The 22,320-nt window shown below is 42.2% G+C and overlaps 1 protein-coding gene across 1 annotated transcript in view; it reads left to right on the top strand.

Moving 5' to 3' along the window:
* Positions 1-22,320, top strand: part of LOC147747522 (vitellogenin-A2-like) — a 75,277-nt gene that overhangs the window by 23,445 nt on the left and 29,512 nt on the right. Inside the window, exons 17-27 of the mRNA XM_086953989.1 lie at positions 21-210; positions 318-411; positions 9,819-10,004; positions 12,681-12,828; positions 13,455-13,680; positions 13,807-13,979; positions 14,358-14,903; positions 17,703-17,753; positions 18,447-18,551; positions 18,979-19,191; positions 19,305-19,447. Coding sequence (XP_086810115.1) covers positions 21-210; positions 318-411; positions 9,819-10,004; positions 12,681-12,828; positions 13,455-13,680; positions 13,807-13,979; positions 14,358-14,903; positions 17,703-17,753; positions 18,447-18,551; positions 18,979-19,191; positions 19,305-19,447 — 2,075 coding nt within the window. The remainder of the gene's footprint in view (positions 1-20; positions 211-317; positions 412-9,818; positions 10,005-12,680; positions 12,829-13,454; positions 13,681-13,806; positions 13,980-14,357; positions 14,904-17,702; positions 17,754-18,446; positions 18,552-18,978; positions 19,192-19,304; positions 19,448-22,320) is intronic.

Here is a 22,320-nt window from a genome sequence, read left to right as displayed (position 1 = left end):
TTTTTTTTCACTTACCAAAGGCTCTCAATGAACCAGCAGCAAGGCACAGTATGGTGAAGACTGTTATCAACAAACTTCTTAATGGTGTTGGAGGGCAATATGCCCAACCAGTGTTGGCAGCTGAAGTTCGACAGATCGTTCCTACATGTGTTGGTCTGCCCATGGAATTGAGCATATATTCTGCTGTTGTAGCGAATGCTGCTGTTAACAGTATGTTTCTTACATTAATTTATTGAATACTTATATCAAGATGAGGACAACAGTCTAGTGCTGCACAGAGATGTGTGTTTGTTTCAATATCAATCTTTCTTTTACAGCTGATGTGAAGGTGTCTCCAACTCCATCCTCGGATTTCAGTCTTGCTCAGCTTCTTGAGTCTAATATCCAAGTTCACGCTGATGTAGCTCCAAGGTAAAATAAATACACAATAATTTATCCAATGAAGATTGGCAAAAATGTTAATATCCACTGTGACTATTTGTGAAAGTCCTGCACCTGCATTTGAATAAAGTGCCATAATCCTAGTGATTTATTTTTATCCCAAAAAGTTGGATGTAACAGTTAGGCCCCAAATACTAGTGAGGTGTAACTAGGTGCTGAGATGCCAGGTGGCTGAAATTAATGGTTCTGGTCAGTGTAGTTTGAACCTAACTATGGGGCCGATAATGATTGCGGTTAATCCGCATCCTCCGGGCCGCCGGATCAACCGCTGCGGACTGAAAAAAGACGCCCCGCCAGATTACGATGGCTGGGGGATCTTTTTTCCGTCCACCGCTTTTCCGCCGCGGTCGCCTTTCGACCGCGGCGGAAAAGCTCTAACATGGCTGGCGGTGTCTATCAGACACCGCAAGCCATATTAGGATGTCAGCGGTCCTATGCCTTTCCACGGCGGCATTTCCGCCGTGGAAAGGCATACTGTCTTTTCTTTGGGGGCCCGTTGCGGGCCCCCAGGGTGAAGGGGGAGTGGGGGTGCACATAGGAGGTGCCTATGGTACACCCCTGCATTTGCATGCACGAAGCGGCAGGCACCGCGCGGTGCTTGCCGCCTTGTGCATTCAAATGCACTGCTTGCATTTTTAACATTGCGGCGGGTGCTGCTTCAAGCAGCACCCGCCTAATGTTAAACATACAGAATGTGACTGCCAGGGTGGCGGTCACATCCTAATTTCCACAGAGGGACCGCCGTAGCCCCTGCGGATGGTCCCTCCTCCTCTGGGGTGGCGGACGGACTCAGGTCCGTCCGCCATCCTAATAGGCCCTTATGTCTTGTATCAGTTAAATCCAATGAAATTGGATAATAATTGTGAAATCTCAGAGTTCATGGCAGAAGTATGTGGGATTTAACATACACATTTTCCACCTGCTACAAACAAGTAGGGAATTGGTGCGAGGAGGCTGGTGCAGGGTTGAGATGGAGTGAGGGGTAGACAGTTGATGGGAGTGTTACATGCTGCCCCTTGTCCTGGCAGAAGGTTGGGTACTGAGGACAGGGGCAGTGCTGCACTGCAGTCATTTACCAATGCAAGTATACTGACTGACTTGTAGTGTATTATTTAATTTTTGTATTCAGTAAAAATCAGGAAATGCAATATTTCATTTGGTTGCTACCAGATTACTTAATAGATTTGTTGGCTCTTAGAAAGAGAGTGGTCCAACCCTACCCCTTTTCTACTATAAACACAACATTTAAGAGCTGTGCTTCATGTTTATTAAATAAGAGGGAATTCTGAATGATCTTTTGTGTATGAGGACTTACAACTCCTGAGCATGAAAAAAAAACAAGCCCCTTCTGTTCAAGATTACATGAAAGACGGGGATGTGTTCAAGGTTAAGACACACATGCTGTAACTATTATACCTTTGGCATATGTGTCTATATAAATCATAGCTGCACAAAAGCACTTTCAAAGTGGCTTCCAAACTCACAGGTTTTTATAAAAAGCATCACGTAGGTCTATAGAAGCGGTAAAAGACTTCTGAAATTGGAAACGTGCTATCCTGCATCTCGCTTTCCTCTGATTTCTATAAACTGTGCATATTTGAAGAGATTTATATTTGCCTTATAATATTAATACCAATGATACTGATGATAGCTCACAGATATTATCATATTTCTCAGTTTGTTCAAATGGAGAGGCAGAGAAAAGGGCATAACAAGTTAAGTTAGTATTTCCTTTATTAACAACCTACATGAACAATAATCTTTAAAATTGTGGTTCATTACCAAGTTAAAGGTTTTAGGCGATAAGCAATCGTAATTTGAAACAAAAGGAAGAGATTTGTGTTAGTATTGTCCCCCTGGCCGGCTGAGTGAAAATGGGCACATTAACTAGGGCAGGATGATGAGGGAGCAGCCACAGGCATTGATGCATGTGATACCAAAACTTCCACAAAAATAGGTTCAGTGGATGTCATCAGTGAAGGCGAAAAAGCTTCTTTAAAGTATCCTAGCCTTTGATTCTATGAGTCATGTTGAAAGAGTACTGTAGGGAAATAAAGCGATTGAAAAAGCAGGAAAATTAAAATAATAATGGATATGTGTTGTAATCTAGGCTTTGAAAAAGTTAACTACACTGTAGAGTCCTTACCAATTAGAAAAAGAATACAGGTGAAACAGGAAAAATTATTTAATCATTTGGAAGCAAGTCAATGGGAGCAACAAAATGATGGATTTTAGCAGAAGAAAAGAAATGACTAACACTCTGTGTGGGCTTTTAGCTGGAAAGGTGCCAAAGTCCAGGCAGATTCATGTATGACCATATTGCAATTAGACTTTGAGGATTGGATCAGTAAGTGAAGTCACCATTGAGGTTCAAGCATAACCAGCTTAATGGCACCGAAACAGATATAATCCTCTTTAAGTTAAAGATAGGCCCATCTAATTCAATGATGAAGATTTCCTTCACTGAGTTACTTGGAAAGATCAAACCTAAGTATGAGCTATAAGTAAAACAATAAACTGGCAATGTAGAGCCCAACATTGACTTCCAAACAGCACTGTCAACATACTAAGTTTAGACTTGCTCTGGCTCTTCACAAATATGATGATAACTTGCAAAGATAGAGGTTTATTCAATGACTTGAATTTAAACAATCAACTAAGGTTGAAGATCTATGTATATACCTAAAACTCTACATGATACATGGCTTAAATACAGGACCGTCACCTGGAACAAACAGGGACAGTATTAACATCAGAAATTAACCTGTTGAATATCTTTAAATGCCAAGGACAGAGAATGGGAGAAGAAGCCTCTCATTGCTGCAACCCAGAATGTGAATTCCTATTGCTGCCATTAGAATTTGCTACTTGAAAAAAGGTGACATGACACCAAAGATATGTGGATAAAAAGGTTGCAAGCAGACAATAGACACGTACTTTGTTTGGGCAAATCTTCATCAATTAGGTTGCTGCATAAAAACTTGAACAACCTAGCAAAACCTAGATTACAATGTTTGTAGAATAAGTGTATCAGAGTTGCACTTACATCCCATTACAAGAATTGTATATCAGCTGAACACAACTGATATAAATACTTTGTATCAAACTTTTTCAATTTTAGTTGGTGAGAATCGAGGTTCATATTTCAAAAATAGTATACGGAACGGCAATCAAGCCTTATCTATAGCAGTTTATTAAGGCTGTAGCCAGCACACAAGCTAATATGAATTTTGTCTGCCACTTTCTACTTAGGACCTTTTTTTAGCTCTATTTACTAGTTGGGTTTTATATTTGTACCTTCCACAAACAAGATTATACAGATTGAGGCCGATGAATTGGATGCTTTGAGTTTGTCCTGTTGGAACATGAGCAGTGCACGCAGTCATAATTTTTCTATTTTTGCAAAAATAGAATCAAAACTACCATTCCCAGAAGTAAATTGCACTTTAAAATGGCCTCAAAACTTCATGGTGACTCACAATATGTGAGTAATATACAGTTGGGTGTGCATTATCCCATACATATTATAGTAGAAACTAGTGATAAGTTGCAACAACCCTTGGCTGAGTGTGGCATAAAAAGGTTAAAAGTTGGGGAGGCGTTGCTAAGAAGGCCAAGATGGCAATGGCGCTTTGAGAATGGTCCACAACCTCCTCCCAAATCTGCTGTAATCCTCCATTCCCAGCCACACCGGTCCCTCCCAATAACCGGAGGTCCCAGGGAGTGCCTTACTATAAAATTGTACCAAAGGGGCAACTAAGACACTGGTCGGGGTCCAGGCTAGAGGTACGTTCGCCACATTCTCCAAGGCAGTACTGACATTGGAACAGCTGCAAGAGAACACATCCAGCCTTGGAGGAGACTGCAGACCCCCCAAGGTTTGCCTACACTAAAGCGCATGACTGTGGTCACAAGGTGGGTGATTGTCCGAAGCCAGGGCTGCACTATTCCACAGCCCCCAACACAAGTGGGCTTGGAACCCTGCAGGAGGCACCCAATGGTTCACAGCCCACTCCAGCTTGGAAAAGATTTAACCCTAGGGGATGTGGCTCTTAAGATGTTGGGCCCTTCTATCCCACAGCAGGAAAACCATGTAGTCAGCTGCTGCCTGTTTGTGCTGCCTCACCCCCCTCAAAGATCTCCTGAGGGCAAGTGTGCTGATAGTAGGGCGCCAACAAGCTAAATCTAATGGCACCCATTCCTCCCATCCACACTTGACATTCCTGAGCCAGCCCACACACGACCCACTTGGCCAGGGGCCGGGAAGCATTCTCATTGGGCCCTTATTTTCCCCTATACCTTGCAAGATGAGGGACTTCTGTGAGAGGGTATGGAGTCAGACAAGGCCTATCATGGGCCCTGAAAAATGGGCTGCCTTGGGGCCACAAATCCGAGACCAATACAAAGTGAACAACTGTAGGTTGCTGGGTGCTTGGAAGGTACCATTGACCTGATCCCAGAGACCCTTGGAATCCTTGTGTTACCCAACTCGCACCCCTGCCACCAAAAACAGTATCAGTTGGACACAGCGTCATGGGGAAAGAAAATGGCATGGGTGCTCTATCTAAAATGGGCAGAAACATGGTTCGTTCATCTGGTGTGACCACACCCCACAAGGATGTCTTGCTCCCTATAGATCCTGGAGATCTAGCAACCATCCTGCAGGTCCTCTGGTCCTTCCAGAAAGCAGTGAAATCAGAAATAGGAGAGTTAAAAGTTGATGTCTCCTTCCAGAAGTGGCATCCAAAGTTACTAAAGACTAGAACCGGGACTCGAACCTTGAGGATGGCATTCGAACCTTTAAAACATGAGCCTCAAGGCTGCTGTCCACTGTCATTGCCTGTGAAGCTTGAGCAGAGAACACAGAATACAAGTCGCACAGAAAACAGATTGCATTGGAATAACGTATTCTTCGCCGGTGTGTGAGACAGAGATTAAGAACACAGAATCCTTCCTGGAATCCTGACTCGAATCCTAAATGCTCCCAGAGTGCCTGTCCAAGTGGTTTATAATTGGAAGGGTGCACTGCTCTCTAGCACAATGTCCTCCATGGGGGACCCCCCAAGACCTCTGTTTGTATGAAAATAGAACTATAAAGATGGAGACATGATCCATAGAGGAAGTCAAACAAAATCTTTGTGCCATCAGGCCTCCAGTATATGCTAATATTCCCAGCACACCTGAAAATCCTCTATCAAAAGCAATCATATTTCAGTGATACTACCTAGGCGGCGTGGGAAAGGGTGATGGAGAGGCCTAAGCTACAAGATCTAGGGGCTCATCTGTTTTGTTCCCTGAGCCACCATTCTTGTGTACCAGCGGCTGCACCACAGCAATCCTCCAGGTGCTAGACAGTACCAATAGGGGAGACACCGTACACCCTCCCATAACCCACCCAAACCTCATGATACTGCAAACTGATAGACACACTGATATAGATACCTTTCACCAATGGGGTCACTGCTCTACTGGAGCCTCAAATTAAGAAGAGAATCTGGACCCAGACTCCTTGGGCTGAACCCTTCTGATTACTGTGATTTGTTTCAGTGCCATACGGTGTGGCTGAAATTATTACTGTGTGACCCTGGGACGGAGGGGGATTAACTCTAAAGCCTGTTTTTTTTGGTCTGTGTTTGTTTATGAGTTCTGTTGCAGGGGATATTTGAGGTGACAAATCCTTATGGGGAGGAAGTGCATGTTGGAGGGCGTTTGTTGAGGGATGTGACATTATGGTGATCTGCCATTAGTTTGTTGGTTTAGCCAGCCCTTTTTCACTAATCCCTGATACACAACATGAACAGCTAATTAACACTGCATCAGTATTTTTTTAGCAAATTGCTCACCAGGATGGTGACCCCTCATGCAGGAAGTTCAATGTTCTACTTAATATCTTGAAATATGAACGGTCTCGTTGACCGGATAAAATGATTTGCAGTGCCGAGACTTATACACCCACTGTCCCGGTCCCCTGGAGAAACTGCACACCCCCATTGGTTGCAGACATATCCCTCCCTCATTTTCCAAGATTAGCCTTACTGGAGGCTGCTCTAATTATTGATCAAGTAGTGAAGGCAACACTAGCACTAAATATTGGAAAGACCCCAGAACCTGATGGAGTCCCTTATATTATATATTATATTATCAGAAGTATTGAAACATGATCACTCCACATTTACTGGGGGAACACCAAGAAGTTTGTGATACTGTGGTCTTCCCTGCAGAGATGGGCTCTGTGACCAACAAGGTCATTCCAACATTCTCTAATCCTAACCCCAAATGAGATCCCTTTTGCCTCATCTCCCTGTTAAATATAGAAATCAGAATCTTTTCAAAGCTCCTTGCCCTAAGAATCAACTATCTTCTGGACACACTCGTCAACCCTGATCAATGCAGCTTTATGCCAGGTCACAGTACCCAACACTGTAACAGACTAGCAGATACAGCACTAGCCCATGCCTGGGAACTCCGAAACCCAAGTGTCTTGCTGCTCTTTATCTTCAAGAAGGCATTTTATTCTGTAGAATGGACCTTCTTGAACATGGTCCCCAACAGCATTCACTTTCACCCTCACTTCCGCTCATTTGTGCATCTCCTTTATGCTCAGCGATTGTGCAAGTGCAGGTCAATGGAGTACTGTCTGACTACTTCTGTATATATCGAGAAACCCACCAGGCCTGCCCACTCTCTCCACTCCTCTTTGTCCTCGCCATTTAACCACAAGCTAGACTGACTCATTGGGATGTTCTGATTATGGCCTGGGACTGAGGGGAGGGTTTTAAAGACAGGATTACCCTATACGCTAATGATGTCCTGCTCTATTTGTTGACAGACCCCCACCAATCGGGAACCCGTTTCTTAAACATACTAGCTCTTTCCAAACAGGCATCAGGACTCCTATTCAATAAAGGTATATCCCTCTCCTCATCCTAATACACAATTCCTGGCAGGAAAATGCACCGATCCACTAGGATGGGTCGCTCTATTCAAAATAATGATCCTCCCTCATTTCTTCTACACCTTTCAAAACTTCCCTTTAAAGATCCTAACACCTGCCTTACACAACGGACCACAGATATCCATTCCTTTCTATAGGCCAAAAATCCCCTGGCATGTCCTAGGCCAAATGCCTACTCTTGCTATATTACTGAGGGATGGGAATGGCCGACATACAACTATACTACTCAGCCCCCTACCTCCTAGTAATCAATGACTGGATGTGTAGGGGCTGAAACGATCCAGCATACCGCTCAGAATTCTTTACACTGAGCCTGGATAAGGCGATGGGACTGCTATATGGGGACCTGATTCCCCGAAACCTCCTTGGCATGATACAACTGGTACTTTTAACCTAGAGAGTGACTTTACATTCCACAGGATGGCTGGGCAGACTGCTGGCCCTTCAGATTTACCTATGGCAGGACCATCTCCTCCACCACATTTCACAGTTGTGGGGATCCAGCAAATGGGATAGAATTATTGGGATGTAAACTCTTGGGGATGTATGGGGAAGAGGGGGTCCAAGATCCTTTCAGGAATTACAGACACAGTTCCACCTCTCAAATACCTAGTTTCATAAAGACCTGTAACTCTGAAATACAGTAACAAAATTCAAAATAGAGTTGGTGGACTTACCTGAACACAGCCCACTAGAGGCCAAACTCGTGATGGGGACTCTTGTAAGGAAGAGGATTTCCCAAATATACCTAACCTTAATACTCGATGCACAACCTCCTGGACTCCCTGGGATGGTTGGGTGGGCCCTCTCAAAGATATCAATTGGTACAAGGCCTGAATACCTCCAACAAATTAGTGATCTCCTCCTGGCTCCTGATGATTAATATTAACTGTCTTGACACCACATACCTTGTGTCTCAACATCTATGGCTAACAGGTTAAAGGATCAGACACTGACCTCGGCTTGACCTCGGCTTGCCTCCAATCATCCAAACTGACACTGACTTGGCTTTGTCTCCCTATTGCTCATTATTGCTGCAGGGTGGGCGAAACCCTATCCAGAATCCTAGAATATCAAATTACACTTACACCAAAGAGTACTTTGCTGGGATTTCTGAACAATTTTAGTGGCACCAGAGGATACAAAAAGATGATGAGCGTAGTCACCTTAGTGACATAAAGAGATACAGCCTGAATATCAAACCACCCACATCTACCTACACTGGCCATGTGGTGCAAAGTAGTAGACTGGTGCACCAAACAAAAGGCCCCCATCTATGGAGTGAGAGGCTGTGCACAAAGACACACCAAGATCTGTGTAGGTGGTGCATATATTCTGGATTGGACCTAGCAGTGCTGACTGCTTCCTGATTCTTAGCACTGATGTTGCTAATAGGAATGTTGTACATGACTTGAGGGCAGGTGGCCTCTTACCTGTGTATCTTACTGGTTGTGATTTCACTAAAAACCCAATGAAATTATTCATCAAAAAAGGGTGAGAGGTGATATATTAAAGAAGATGGCAGAGCTGCAAGGAATGGGGATGAGGAGTAATTTATTGCCTGGAATTTTTGGTTAAAAACACACCTACAAGTAGACTTTACATTTTTGCAGAGTATCAAAATATAGAAAGTCATCAGTTTGTGCCTTGGTGCAGGGACTTCTGAATTTCCCACTACATATTTTGGAGGGAGCTACCCACATTCATTGTGTGAGGTATGCTAAAGTTACTCTACAAAGGATACTATTCACTCACGATAAAAGGACAGATAGGCAGAAAGACTTTCGTTTAATCACACACAATTGTACACTAAGTATCACTTAGTGTCTAATTTAGAGTTTGGCAGGTGGTGTAATTGTTACAAATGTGACAGGTATCCCAGTCACCTTATTTCAGATGCAGTGGATACAACACATTTGTAATAATGTGGGTGGGATAACTGTCATGTTTTCGAAGGAGTAACCTGTCTACCATACTCTAAATTAGACCCCTAGAATATATTTCTCCTTTGCTCAAAGTGCCTTTAACTTGAAGGATCCTGGAAGAACAATGTTGCTGTTCTATTGCTACCCAGGCTAATGATCCCAGAATTTATAGCCAGCATATAATTCGTAAATATAGTCTTACCTTTTCCTTGCTCTATCCACTGTAGAAGATTATCTTATCTTATATCACAACTTACATGAATGTGTACTCTACTTTAAAAATGAATTGATATTACCTCACTCTGCTGGCTCTCCTCTACAATCCATGTGACACACATATTGTGTTAACAAATACTGATACTCTACACACGGGTGGCAGATGAGTATTTCCTATTGTGTGCATGCAGTCCTACAATGACCACCTTCTGCTGGTCCACAACATATTATTCACCTTGATAGTGAGTTCATGACCAGAAATATTCTAATTTTTCTTTCAGTGTGTCCAAGCACACAGTGGCAACTATGGGTATCAACACCCACCTCATCCAGGCTGGAATTGAGTTTCATGCCAAGGTTCGTGCAAATACTCCAATGAAATTCACAGCCAAGATTGACATGAAAGACAAAAATATCAAGATTGAGACAACTCCGTGCCAGCAGGAGAATGAACTGTTAATAACCAGGTATTCCATCTGTTTGTTTACTATTTGTTACTGTAGATTTGTTGCAAATGCTTAGCTGTTGCTTTCTTCATCATTAAATATTCTATCATAAATATTTACCTGAGAAATTAACATGACTGTAATCTGTAACCAATGGATGTTAATATTTTCTTTGATTTGGTAAATTATCAAGGTTCTGAGCATTTCCTTTTAACAAGGCAAAAGCACTGCCATACAGCAAAAAACACATCTTTGGTACTAATCAGTTGCTTTGCTTCATATAATATTCCCTTTGTTTTAACAATAAATGAGAAAATATACACCACCTAAAATTTCATTCTATGAGAGCATAGGCATGAAGTCTTGGTTTTGCCAACATAAATGCATGGAAACAGCTGTGGTAGGTGTGCGTGCTCTCGACTGAAAATGTGGAATCACTCTTAAGAAGCATACACCCATTCTCTTAACTTTTGAAAGATACAGAGAGAGATGATGTAGAGTTCATAGACAGCCTCGCACTCAATTTCTATTTAACTTGTTTGCTTAATCTAAATATACATGGATGCCATCTCCTGCCCTAAAGAATTTGAGGATATTCATATCTCTAACACTGGTTCTGGTTGGTACGTTTCACCCCTACATGCTATTATACATCTATTATTCAGAAATATATAGCAGGGATTGTAACCCATTACCCTTATCCTCCCAAAACAAACATCCCATAGTCTCTGTTGTGTTTTTATCCACCAAGCATCTGCCTTTACTAATATGCCTATGTGTGCATATGTCAAAATTAACATGTTCTTTATTACAGAAAATAATGTATCTGCATCCATTGAAATGGTGAAAGAAAGTATACAGTGTCAAAATAAGGATAAAAGACCCATTCTGCAGTTTTGTTTTTTGTAGAACGGGTCATCCATCTTATTTTTCCCACACCCGCCCCTCAACAAATGGGCCTGTGTGGCTTTTGCTTAGCAGCTCTAAAGCTGAAACTAAAATTACACAGTTGGATCAGACCTTGATAACTTCACATTACTTGAGTCATTAATCATATATATTGTCATCTGAATTTCAGAGCACTATCTTTACCCTCCTTCTTGAAGTCCTATTTGCAATCGACCCCATCCTAGCTAGTACTGTGTATTGATGAGGTGTTTATAATATATGTGCTACTTGTGCCTATCACAATACATTTAAAGCTACATTATATATAAATAAGTGGTAGATTCAACTATACACAAACCAACCAGTAGATATATGATGGTATGTGGCAATTCCCTTCGCTGTGATTGTGTTGAAAAGCCATAAGGGTTTATTAGCAATCCTTGAGGCGGGAAACATCCTTTACGTTGCAGTGATTACACTGCGATGCATTTAGAACGCTGCCATTACAACGCAAGCATCGACTTGCACTGGAGGGCGCTATAACTTAAGGAATAGTAAGATTTACTATTACCAGACCTTCCCTACTGTAAGTAGACTGGTGTTGGAATAGTAATCTTACTACTCCTAAGTCCAGCGCCTTCCAGCGCAAGTCGTTGTAACAACTTGCATTGTAAAAACTGCGATGTTACATACTGCGATCATTTTGATCACGTTGTAACATCACATGTTCCATGAGACAGATGTAAGAGCTGTGAGTGGAGGCTTAAATCATGTACAGCCATCACCATTTCACTTACAGCTGAAATAGCTACCAGTCAAGGGTCAGATAAAGTTAAATATCGGAACCTTGAGGGATAAATTGCAAGAAGAAATTACAAGACTGTCACTTCATTAAACTAAAATAAAACTCTCCCTCACATAATCTCACATTTCCAAAAATCATCTCTAGGGTGAAATTGCTTTGTTGCACCTGTTACTACATTTTTTAACCTTCCTCTGTTAAACCTTTATCTGTTTCATAAAGACAGCTAGAAGTATAGCATTAAGGCTGAGCATGAGCATTTGTGGTCTGACATTATTATTGTGTCCTGTATATTGTTTACAATCATGTTGGCCTTTTCTAGCAAGTTCTTTATTATTACCTCCAATGAGACAATATTTTTGAAGGAATATATAGGACAGAATGATTATATCTAATGATAACCTGACAATAATGTTCTGTTACCACACTTCTTGGAGTAACCTCAGTGGTGTTGTGCATGTTTTAGGCCACAATCAGATATGCAGCCTTTAGATAGAAGGAACATAAACAGCAAAGTCTTCAAAAATGACCCTTCACGGATGGTCAACTAGTTCAAGTGTAAATAAGTATGTGTTCAGTGTCTTCCAGTATAATTGTTAATGAAAATTGATCGATCATTTTGTGATAGGATCTGAAGCAAGCATTCGGAAGCACACATAAAAATAGAGAAAAGCCTCCCAGGGTTGTTTTTGTACAGGTAGGTGCAACTTCCGCACGAAAACAATCCTGCCGACAACACAGGCACCATTGCACCATGGTGCGAGGGTGCCTGCATTGACGCTAGGCTGCAGAAATTGCACCAGCACAGGGGGAAAGGACAGATTTGCAGCGTATTGGCAATTTCACTTTGATGTAAGGCAGCACAGCAAGGTGACTTGCTGCGCTGCCCTATGCCAAAAAACCATTAATATGCCCCTAAATGCACAATGTAAACCTCACCTCTGAACCTTCATGTGCAGCCCCAGACCATTCGACAGATTCACAGTATTTCTTCTTTGTGTCACCAGAGCTCAGGTGTTTGCTGTTACAAGGAATGTAGAAGACCTGGAAACAGCCAAGAGAACCCCATTACTGACACAAGGAGCTGTGCCAAACATTCTTAAGAAACATTTTGAGACAACAGGAAAGTCATCAGCGGAAGCTGCCAGCATGATGGTAATATGGGCTTTTACAACTTCAACTTGTACTGATCCTATTTGAAAAGGGAATTTAACAGGCATATTGCATTAACTTTAATTTAATTCTGTTTAAAGTTCAAATGTTTAATACAAACAAGCAATGTTTCAAACTTGATGTTAATTTGTAATCAAATACTTAAATGTCAGATCAGGACAAAGCAGAATAATGTTTGACCAGATGTTGAAATTATTAGAAATATATAGGGCTAAAACCCTAAACTTTACCTAATTTAATGAACTGATTGGAATTCAAAAGAAATGAAAGTCAAAGAATAATATGAAAATTAATTTAAAAAAAGGTATTGTATTCCTTTTCACTTCATCTTCGCAAAATTTGATCTACATCTAAAAGAGTTCTTATTAACTATCTGTGCAAGACCGAGAGCAACAGATAGCCACAAAATCACAAAGACAGACTGACACAATGACCACTAGCTAGACAGATGTACAGGAAGACAGGCAAACATAGAAATAAACTAATTAACCATTATTGCCTACATAGTAACACAATGAACAGACCTGGCAAGAAAATCACAATATGCACTACATGTACAAACACTAAAACACATTTATGAATAATCATTTTTTCTATGTTTAAATCAGGAAGTATCGTCTGAACTTTTGTCCAAGAGGTATGCCTACTCCGCAGAAGATAGAGATCACCACTCTGCTGCCAGAAGTACTAATGCATATCAGGCCTGTGCAAAGGCTAAAACCTTTGGTTTCCAAGTCTGCCTCGAGTACAAATCACAAAATGCTGCTTTTCTCAAAAATTCACCTCTGTACAAATTAATTGGAGAGAATGAAGCCAAGCTTGTCATAAAACCAGGTACACCTATTACAACATTTGAGCAATTTCTTTTTTGTGTTCGGGCACAAAATGTTGAACATTATTGATACCTGAAGATGTATTAAAGATAGCATGCAATAATTCAATTCCCCTGCTTGATTGCAGCTCATACAGATGCAGCTATTGAGAAACTGATGCTAGAGGTCCAGGCAGGACCAAAAGCAGCATCAAAAATAATCACTATGGTAACGATGGAAGAGAACGAAGGTGAAGAACTTGAAGACTCAGTGGTTCAAATGAAGCTGAAGAAGATTCTGGGAATTGATGAAGAGCATACGGTAACTGGCAACATACTATCCTAGCCCTCTCAAGAAATTGTTCTTCATAATGTCATTTACATGATTTGCTTTTCTGATAAAGTTCACCATTATTCTTCTGAAGAATGTTTTGCAAATATTGGACGAAGATGTTTACATAATTTTCTGTTTTAAGTTTGACTTTACTTACCGTGTGTATATCTGTTATACTACTTATATAATAATCATAAGAACATCATTTAAAATGGCGGTCCATGGTGCATTGTGCAAAATTACTTTGGTCACACCAAACACCTCTGGCATTATGTAACTTTGCAAGAGAGTATTGTTGGATAAACACTGATGGTATTTTGCAGAGCAAATACAAGACCTTGCATTCATATTTAATTCTGTTTGCAGGTTAAAAAAGAAAGCTTGCTTAAAAAAAATAAGAAACGTCAGAGGACAGTCAAACATTCTTTGGAGCATGCTCCAAATGTTGCTGAGGTTGCAACGCCTGGAAAGAAAAAGAGTTTATCTAGTTCATCTAGCTCGTCTTCTTCCTCTTCCTCCTCATCCTCATCATCCTCATCTTCTAGCAGACTCTCAAGCAGCAGCCAGCAACAAGACAGCAGAAATGCTAGAAAGAACAAAGGTCGAAGCAGTAGTAGTAGCAGCAGCAGCAGCAGCAGCAGCAGCAGCAGCAGCAGCAGCAGCAGCAGCAGTAGTAAGAGCAGAAACAAAAAGAGGCCAAACAGCAGCAGCAGTAGCAGCAGCAGTAGTGTTAGTAGTAGCAGCAGCAGCAGCAGTAGCAGCAGTAGCAGAAGAAAAAGTAACAGGCACCATCAAACTTCTCACCATGAAAGCCAACAACAGCATCAACATAATCGAAGGAATCAATGGAGCATTAGCAGTGCAAGCAGCAGCAGCAGCAGCAGCAGTAGCAACGAGTCCCACAGGAAACGGGTAATGTACTGATTTAATTGTGATATGAATGATATACATGATATAATTTGACAAGGTATATTAATGTAGTTAATGTAGTAATCTTCAAAAATGAGTCGACGTATATGCAGCTGAACTAACTGCATGCACTGTCCCGGTGGGGTCAGTCCAAAATAAACACCCAACGAGGGCCAGCCTTTGCTAAGATAGTGCCCTGGGCATGAACATCCCCGCACCTCCACCAGCTCACCTAAATCACTGATAACTTAGATGCCTCATGCAGATGATAGTTTTGGTGATGTCTGCCAGCAGGGTGCAAAGGGATGACAAGGAAGGGGCCAAAGGGTGCTAAAAACATTGGCTGCCATATGATAATGTAGGACTAAATCTACTTTACACTGGCAAATCAGACAAAAACGAAAAGGCAGGGACAAGGACATGGACATGGCTGGAACATGACCTTATTGCACAAAGCTCCATGAACCCCTCAGAAAATTGCCCCGCGGGCCCAGTTCGCCTATGCGAAAGGCCATCCCCGCACCCAACTCATGTATTCATACAGTAGTATATCCGGAGCAAAACTAGTTCACTTATCGGGTTAGAGCAGAGCACAATGACTACACTGCATCATCATTCTTCATATAGTTGATTCAATTTGATTTCTAGGCATGCTAGACTTGTGAGTTAGAGATGTGCACTGTGATAATATATCCCCAGCTCTCACTCGAGTCCACTTTATTCAAACCAAACCCTACAAATCTGAGAAAATTTCCTCAGGCAGTCATACACTGCGTTCTCAGACATAATTCACCAGTTCACGCTCCTGCTACAGTCATGGGTGTGGGGTGACCACATCATTTTTGTGTAGTTGCTTTATGTACTACAATTATCCTTTTCTGATACAATCTTTTTTGTACGAGTGACATACTTTATTTCCCATATGCCCAAAAGTAAAGTAAGGGTTTTTAGATCCAAAGGAAGTCTGAATGCTGTTTTCAGTTTCACACACACTCTTCTCCAAAATATCTCTATGATTGGGCAGCTCAATAGCATGTGCATGAAGGTGCCTCTTGACTAACATCCTCTCAAGCGATGACCAGTGGTTGACCTGCAATTCTTTATTTTTACCTGAAGCCTCATGTAGTATCATGTAGTATACTCAGTGAAGAATCTTCAATTGCATTATTCGAAAACCTGACCTCAGTAATACTTTGCTTGGGTACATCACTGGCTCCTCCCACAAGCTCTCATTAGCGCTGCCTCTGCCTTGTTCCCTCCTCTACTGCATGTTCCTTAGATCCGTCTGTGTGTTCATCCTGAGGGTGACATACGTGCATGATTTGACCTCCTTTCCATCTTGCTTTCAAACAGTCTCTATGTGTTCCAGGGGTGATTCCAGCTGATTTCATTACTGATACTCTATACTGGCTTCAGGAGTGTATTTAATCGTGCAATAGTAAACCACATTTTGACCAGTCATACCTTAGCAGTAATGCACATCAAACAAAATAATTGTATTTCATGAATATGTTTATAAGATATCATTACTTTTGTAGCTAGGGACCCCAATAGAGTATAGGTAAAAACGACCAATACCAAATGCATTATTCGTTGCAACAGGTTTGTAAATAGAGCGCAGAATGACATAACCTAGCCAATGTAAGATATGCAGCAGAACAGGTGTAGCTAACACTTGTTATTTAACGCACTCTTTATCTTTCCTTTTCATACATCCTTCCAAAATTGTTAACCCACTGACCCTTTCAAATAAACTTAGAAGGCAAAAAAACGTAATGAAATCTCATTACTCCTCATATATTTTGCAAGCCAAATGGCATTTATTCTGGAAAATTGGATCTAGAAATACATATGGCATCAGACAAAAGAAACTCCCTTTAAGCCTTTTAGAAGAACTAAGGACGGCTTCAACAGAAGTTGTCAAGTTCAAATGAATGAATAAAACCTGCCGCTCACTCTACTTGGTTCCTTCCTCACCTCTAATACAGAAGATCATGGCATCCTACCTAAAGAAGGAAAAGGCGGATGTGCACTATTTAGGATGCAGCTAGCAGGAAAGTTGAATATTAAAAATTAATTAAATGGATTTCATTTTATGTGAAATACATTTGGGAAATGCGGAATACTAATGGCATTTAAATGTTAAATAAAAGTTTAATTTTAATGCGATTGAGAAAGCGTGCACCTAGCTAAAATGAAATGAAGCGCTGTACAGGAGACAAGTTACAATATATGTAGGTGAGAAGAAATACAACTTTCTGGGAGGGGAAGGATGGTGATGGAGTCAAAGTGAATAGGTGTAGAAAGCTAATAGTAAGATGACTGGCGAGCACGAGAGATGGGGACTGATGAAGTGGCGGCACCTTACATTAAATGGTAGTGAGGGTAGTGAAGTGATGGAGTGCTGCTTGAAGAGAGGATTCTTCAGCTCCTTCCAGAACTGGAGCAGTGATATGACCTGCTGGATTTTATTTTGGGGGTTTGATCCAACCTATTGACACGCAGTAGGTGTCGGTCTGCCATCCCTTCTTTTTCGTCTTGCTGTTCTACATTTGTAGCCTGGAGACTGTTCTCCTGCATGTTGTTTGTGTTTTGTTAGAGGTTCTCTTATTGGCTGCAAATGTAGGGAAGGAGGTTGGTATTGACAGTCTTGCAATTAATGCAGCTGGTGTTGAATATGATACATCGGGTGTGATAATCATGTGTTTTGTTCTTTGTGCAATATTAATTGCATGTTTATAGAAAAGACCAGCGCTTCATTGTTCTCACCAAACATGTCTGTTCCCATTTTTTCTCCTGCAGACGAACCCTGACATTTATGACCTACGTTTCACCCCAGCATACAAAAGCTCTGTAAGTGGTATTCAAAATAATCTGGAGTTAATATTTGCGAAACCTCATGTTGATTTGCTTGATTTATGTGTTAGGAGCAATAATCCTTCTTTAATGTTAGCACCACGTTGCATATGTCATCAAAAACCTGAATGTGGGGCTCTCATGTGTGAAACTATGCTATTTCTCTTAATTGAGCTATAAGCGGTACCAGTCACAAAATCCGGACACACTAATTATTACATAAACACATTAAAATATTAAGTACCTTTTACAGGTCACAGTGTTTTCATTTAGTTTGGGAGTTCAGCTATAACTTTGTAGATAGAAATTAAAGAATGTTCAAATCTTGAAGGCACGTGTAGTTCCTTTACTTTGCTTAGCTCAGTTCACCCAATAGCAATATTCATGCACTAGCTGCTGCTTGTATGTGGAAGTAAGACCTTCGAGCACATCCATTGCTGCCATACCTCAATCCAAGATATCTTTAGCAGGAGGACAGAAAGATCAGGAAAATAATGTTTGATAGAAATACAGCAATACATGACCATCGAGCTCACTCGTGAGGGTTAGTTAGTCCTGAGATCTCTAAGGATTGGTTAGGCCTGCACATATATTTAAAAAGTCGTGTTTTTAAAGATATTGCCATAACTATCATTTAGGTAAACTGCATTTAAATTGTGCATTTTCATAAACAATTTTGCATTAATCCAGAATCCTAAGAAGAGAGCCTCAGGACACAGAGCCTCTTCCCAGTCCAGCTCCAGCTCTTCAAGCAGCAGCAGTAGCAGCGCCTCCAATGCCAGAAGATCCCAGAGGGTAGGTGCCGCATGAATATAGATCAGTATTACATTATTCCCCCCATGTCGGACATCTTGGGAGGGCTCCTTTTCAGATTCTGCAAATTAACAACTTACGTTTTGGCCAACACTGAGAAAGTGGATATAGAACGCTGGCCACCTTAGGGGAGGGGTGGATCACGAAATCAGGACACTGGGTGCCATACAAACTGTAAAAACACTGTATTTCAAGGCAATGCCCACATTTCTAGAAGCAATGCAAGGTTTATGATTACAAATATCTAAAACACACCACTTTGATCAGCTGAGAACATCAAATTAGGGAATTATCCAACACTCTATCACTGAAAAGTAAATTTTTAAGTATAAGCTGATGATAGAACTGATGCATTGTTTTCAGGTCCTCATTTTATTAGCTGTTTTCCACTTTTGTCACATGCCTCTAGCCTGCATTTATGGGAGACAACAAGCCCCCAGTGCTGGCAGTTACTGCTCAAGCGGTGAGAAATGACAACAAGAAACAAGGATACCAGGTGATCGTATACGCCGACTACCACGCCTCCAAGCCCCAGATCCAGGCCTATGCTGTGGAAATCGCTGCCTCCAGTAGATGGCGCGCGTGTGCAAATGCAATTGTTGTCAACTCTCATGAAGCACAGGTGAGCAGCTGTATATAGAAGGGGTTGGGAGCAGAAGATATAGGGAAGAGTAACATGGTCTCTGTATTAAATACTTCGGATTTAATAGATGCCATTTCTTACATTATGATTAGGCCTATCTAAAATGGGGTCAGAATTGCCAAGACTACAAAATTGCTGCAAAGGCTCAATCTGGTCACTTTGGCAGCCAACCGGGCTTGAGGCTGAAGGTGGAGTGGCCAAGAATCCCATCAAAACTGAAATCGGCTGGAAAATGGTAATATTTCTACATTTTGTAGCAATTTACTAATTGCATATATTCTTGAAAAGCAAGAAAGCTATATTCTTGGGTAGGCACTGACAGGTGATTTCCCTTGTGACTTACACATTAGAACTACATAATGTCTCAATTTAACCTGGAGTTTGAATAGTGTTAAGCAGGATGTTAGGTTTTAGGAATACAGAAAATAAAACTGGGGATTCAAAATGTTATTTGTTGCAATACTGCAGAAACGGCATTGTCTTAAAATCAACCAAGTTTACATCATAATCAGCCACAAAGTTTCAAATGTACCCAAAGTACAACACAAATACACCAATATGCCTAGCTGTGTGGGTTCCTCTGCTAAGGCGAAGGAGCGTCACCCTACTGCTTTCAGCAGTGCAAAAAAGGAAAATTAAAATGAGATCAAAATGCTGTTGTTATTATTTTATTTTTCCGTGCTAAGGCAATTTTGCAGGGCGGGACAGGGCTAGGCTGCTCATCTCACAAGGGAAAAGTAGTGAACACTTAAGTGCGCATGAAGGTTCGGCCGGCCGTCTCGGGACGGCCAAATCATCATGTGCACTTTGCATGTTCTGCACCCAGGCTGTATTACAGCCTGGGTGGAGAAAATGCACAGGCTATTAGTCCCTGTCTGAGTGCCTAACAACAGCACTCAGACCAATCACAACTCTAATATTAGCAGTGTTATGATTGGCTGGGGAAGCCTGTGTGCTTCCTGCTTCCATTCCAGGCTCATCGGAAGGGAAGTGGAGAAGAGAAGCGGCCGGCCGAACAGGTACGTTATTTTTCCTTTTCTTCCTGCAAGGTTTCCACTGGTAGAACCTCAGTTGGCTCTTCTGTGGGAAGCCCAAGAATGGTGGTCCTTCGATCATGAGATCACAGGGTCAACATGACCAGTCTTCCCAAGCTAGTCAGGTCTGTACGATTGTCACTCGTATTACCCACTGGGACCACCGTATGTGACTGACGTGAGGTAATTGTGGGCCTGGTTGGGAAAATTGCATAGTAGTGCACACACTCAGTGAAAAATAGCACTACAAGTCAGAGGCATTGTTGTTTTGTTGTTGAGGACCAAAATTCAACTTTGGAAGTTTATTCTTGTAGAAAAAACTACTTTGCCTAGCAGGCATAACAAATATGGCGCCTTCTTATCAAATATTCAGTGGCTTTAATGATGCCTCGGCATCAACGCCTTCATTGAAAGCACAGAAATCCGAGCCTGGCAGATAGCGATTGCTGCATCTGCTGGGGTGTCCTCTGCTAGGAGTGTGAAGGCCAGAGACTCTGCTGAACTGGTGGGTGGGCAGGCCACATCCTACACTCTAAAGTACAGTTCTTAAAACTGTGGGGCGTGCCCCCCTGGGGGGCATGATTCAGAAAAGGGGGTGGTGATGAACAGAGTGTCTGAATTAAGCAGACCACTCTTACCCAGTCCACCCCAGCTCAGAACCTGGCTATATGCAAATCAGTCTGTCCCTGGCCCAGTGCATCATGGGAACAGGGCAGACTAAACTACCAAGCCAATTCTTCACCAGAAAGGAGACAAGCTACCGGGGACCGGTTTCTGGCATTTCAGCCGTCTTCGGCCCGGCTTGCTTCAATCCTGATGGTGCAGTGAGAAAGGGACTCATGTCTGAGTATACCCTGCCACACCTATAGTGGCCAAAAACGATTCAGAAAAGGGGGTGGTGATGAACAGAGTGTCTGAATTAAGCAGACCACTCTTACCCAGTCCAAAGATCAGGGCTTGATCCATCACCGTTATTTATCTCACTGCACCATCCCAGCTCAGAACCTGGCTATATGCAAATCAGTCTGTCCCTGGCCCAGTGCATCATGGGAACAGGGCAGACTAAACTACCAAGCCAATTCTTCACCAGAAAGGAGACAAGCTACCGGGGACCGGTTTCTGGCATTTCAGCCGTTTTCGGCCCGGCTTGCTTCAATCCTGATGGTGCAGTGAGAAAGGGACTCATGTCTGAGTATACCCTGCCACACCTATAGTGGCCAAAAACGATTCAGAAAAGGGGGTGGTGATGAACAGAGTGTCTGAATTAAGCAGACCACTCTTACCCAGTCCAAAGATCAGGGCTTGATCCATCACCGTTATTTATCTCACTGCACCATCCCAGCTCAGAACCTGGCTATATGCAAATCAGTCTGTCTCTGGCCCAGTGCATCATGGGAACAGGGCAGACTAAACTACCAAGCCAATTCTTCACCAGAAAGGAGACAAGCTACCGGGGACCGGTTTCTGGCATTTCAGCCGTCTTCGGCCCAGCTTGCTTCAATCCTGATGGTGCAGTGAGAAAGGGACTCATGTCTGAGTATACCCTGCCACACCTATAGTGGCCAAAAACGATTCAGAAAAGGGGGTGGTGATGAACAGAGTGTCTGAATTAAGCAGACCACTCTTACCCAGTCCAAAGATCAGGGCTTGATCCATCACCGTTATTTATCTCACTGCACCATCCCAGCTCAGAACCTGGCTATATGCAAATCAGTCTGTCCCTGGCCCAGTGCATCATGGGAACAGGGCAGACTAAACTACCAAGCCAATTCTTCACCAGAAAGGAGACAAGCTACCGGGGACCGGTTTCTGGCATTTCAGCCGTCTTCGGCCCGGCTTGCTTCAATCCTGATGGTGCAGTGAGAAAGGGACTCATGTCTGAGTATACCCTGCCACACCTATAGTGGCCAAAAACGATTCAGAAAAGGGGTTGGTGATGAACAGAGTGTCTGAATTAAGCAGACCACTCTTACCCAGTCCAAAGATCAGGGCTTGATCCATCACCGTTATTTATCTCACTGCACCATCCCAGCTCAGAACCTGGCTATATGCAAATCAGTCTGTCCCTGGCCCA

This window comes from Lissotriton vulgaris, chromosome 1_1, assembly GCF_964263255.1.
Source record: "Lissotriton vulgaris chromosome 1_1, aLisVul1.2, whole genome shotgun sequence".
Classification (NCBI taxonomy): Eukaryota; Metazoa; Chordata; class Amphibia; order Caudata; family Salamandridae; genus Lissotriton; species Lissotriton vulgaris.
This window is presented reverse-complemented; position numbering and strand designations above follow the sequence as displayed.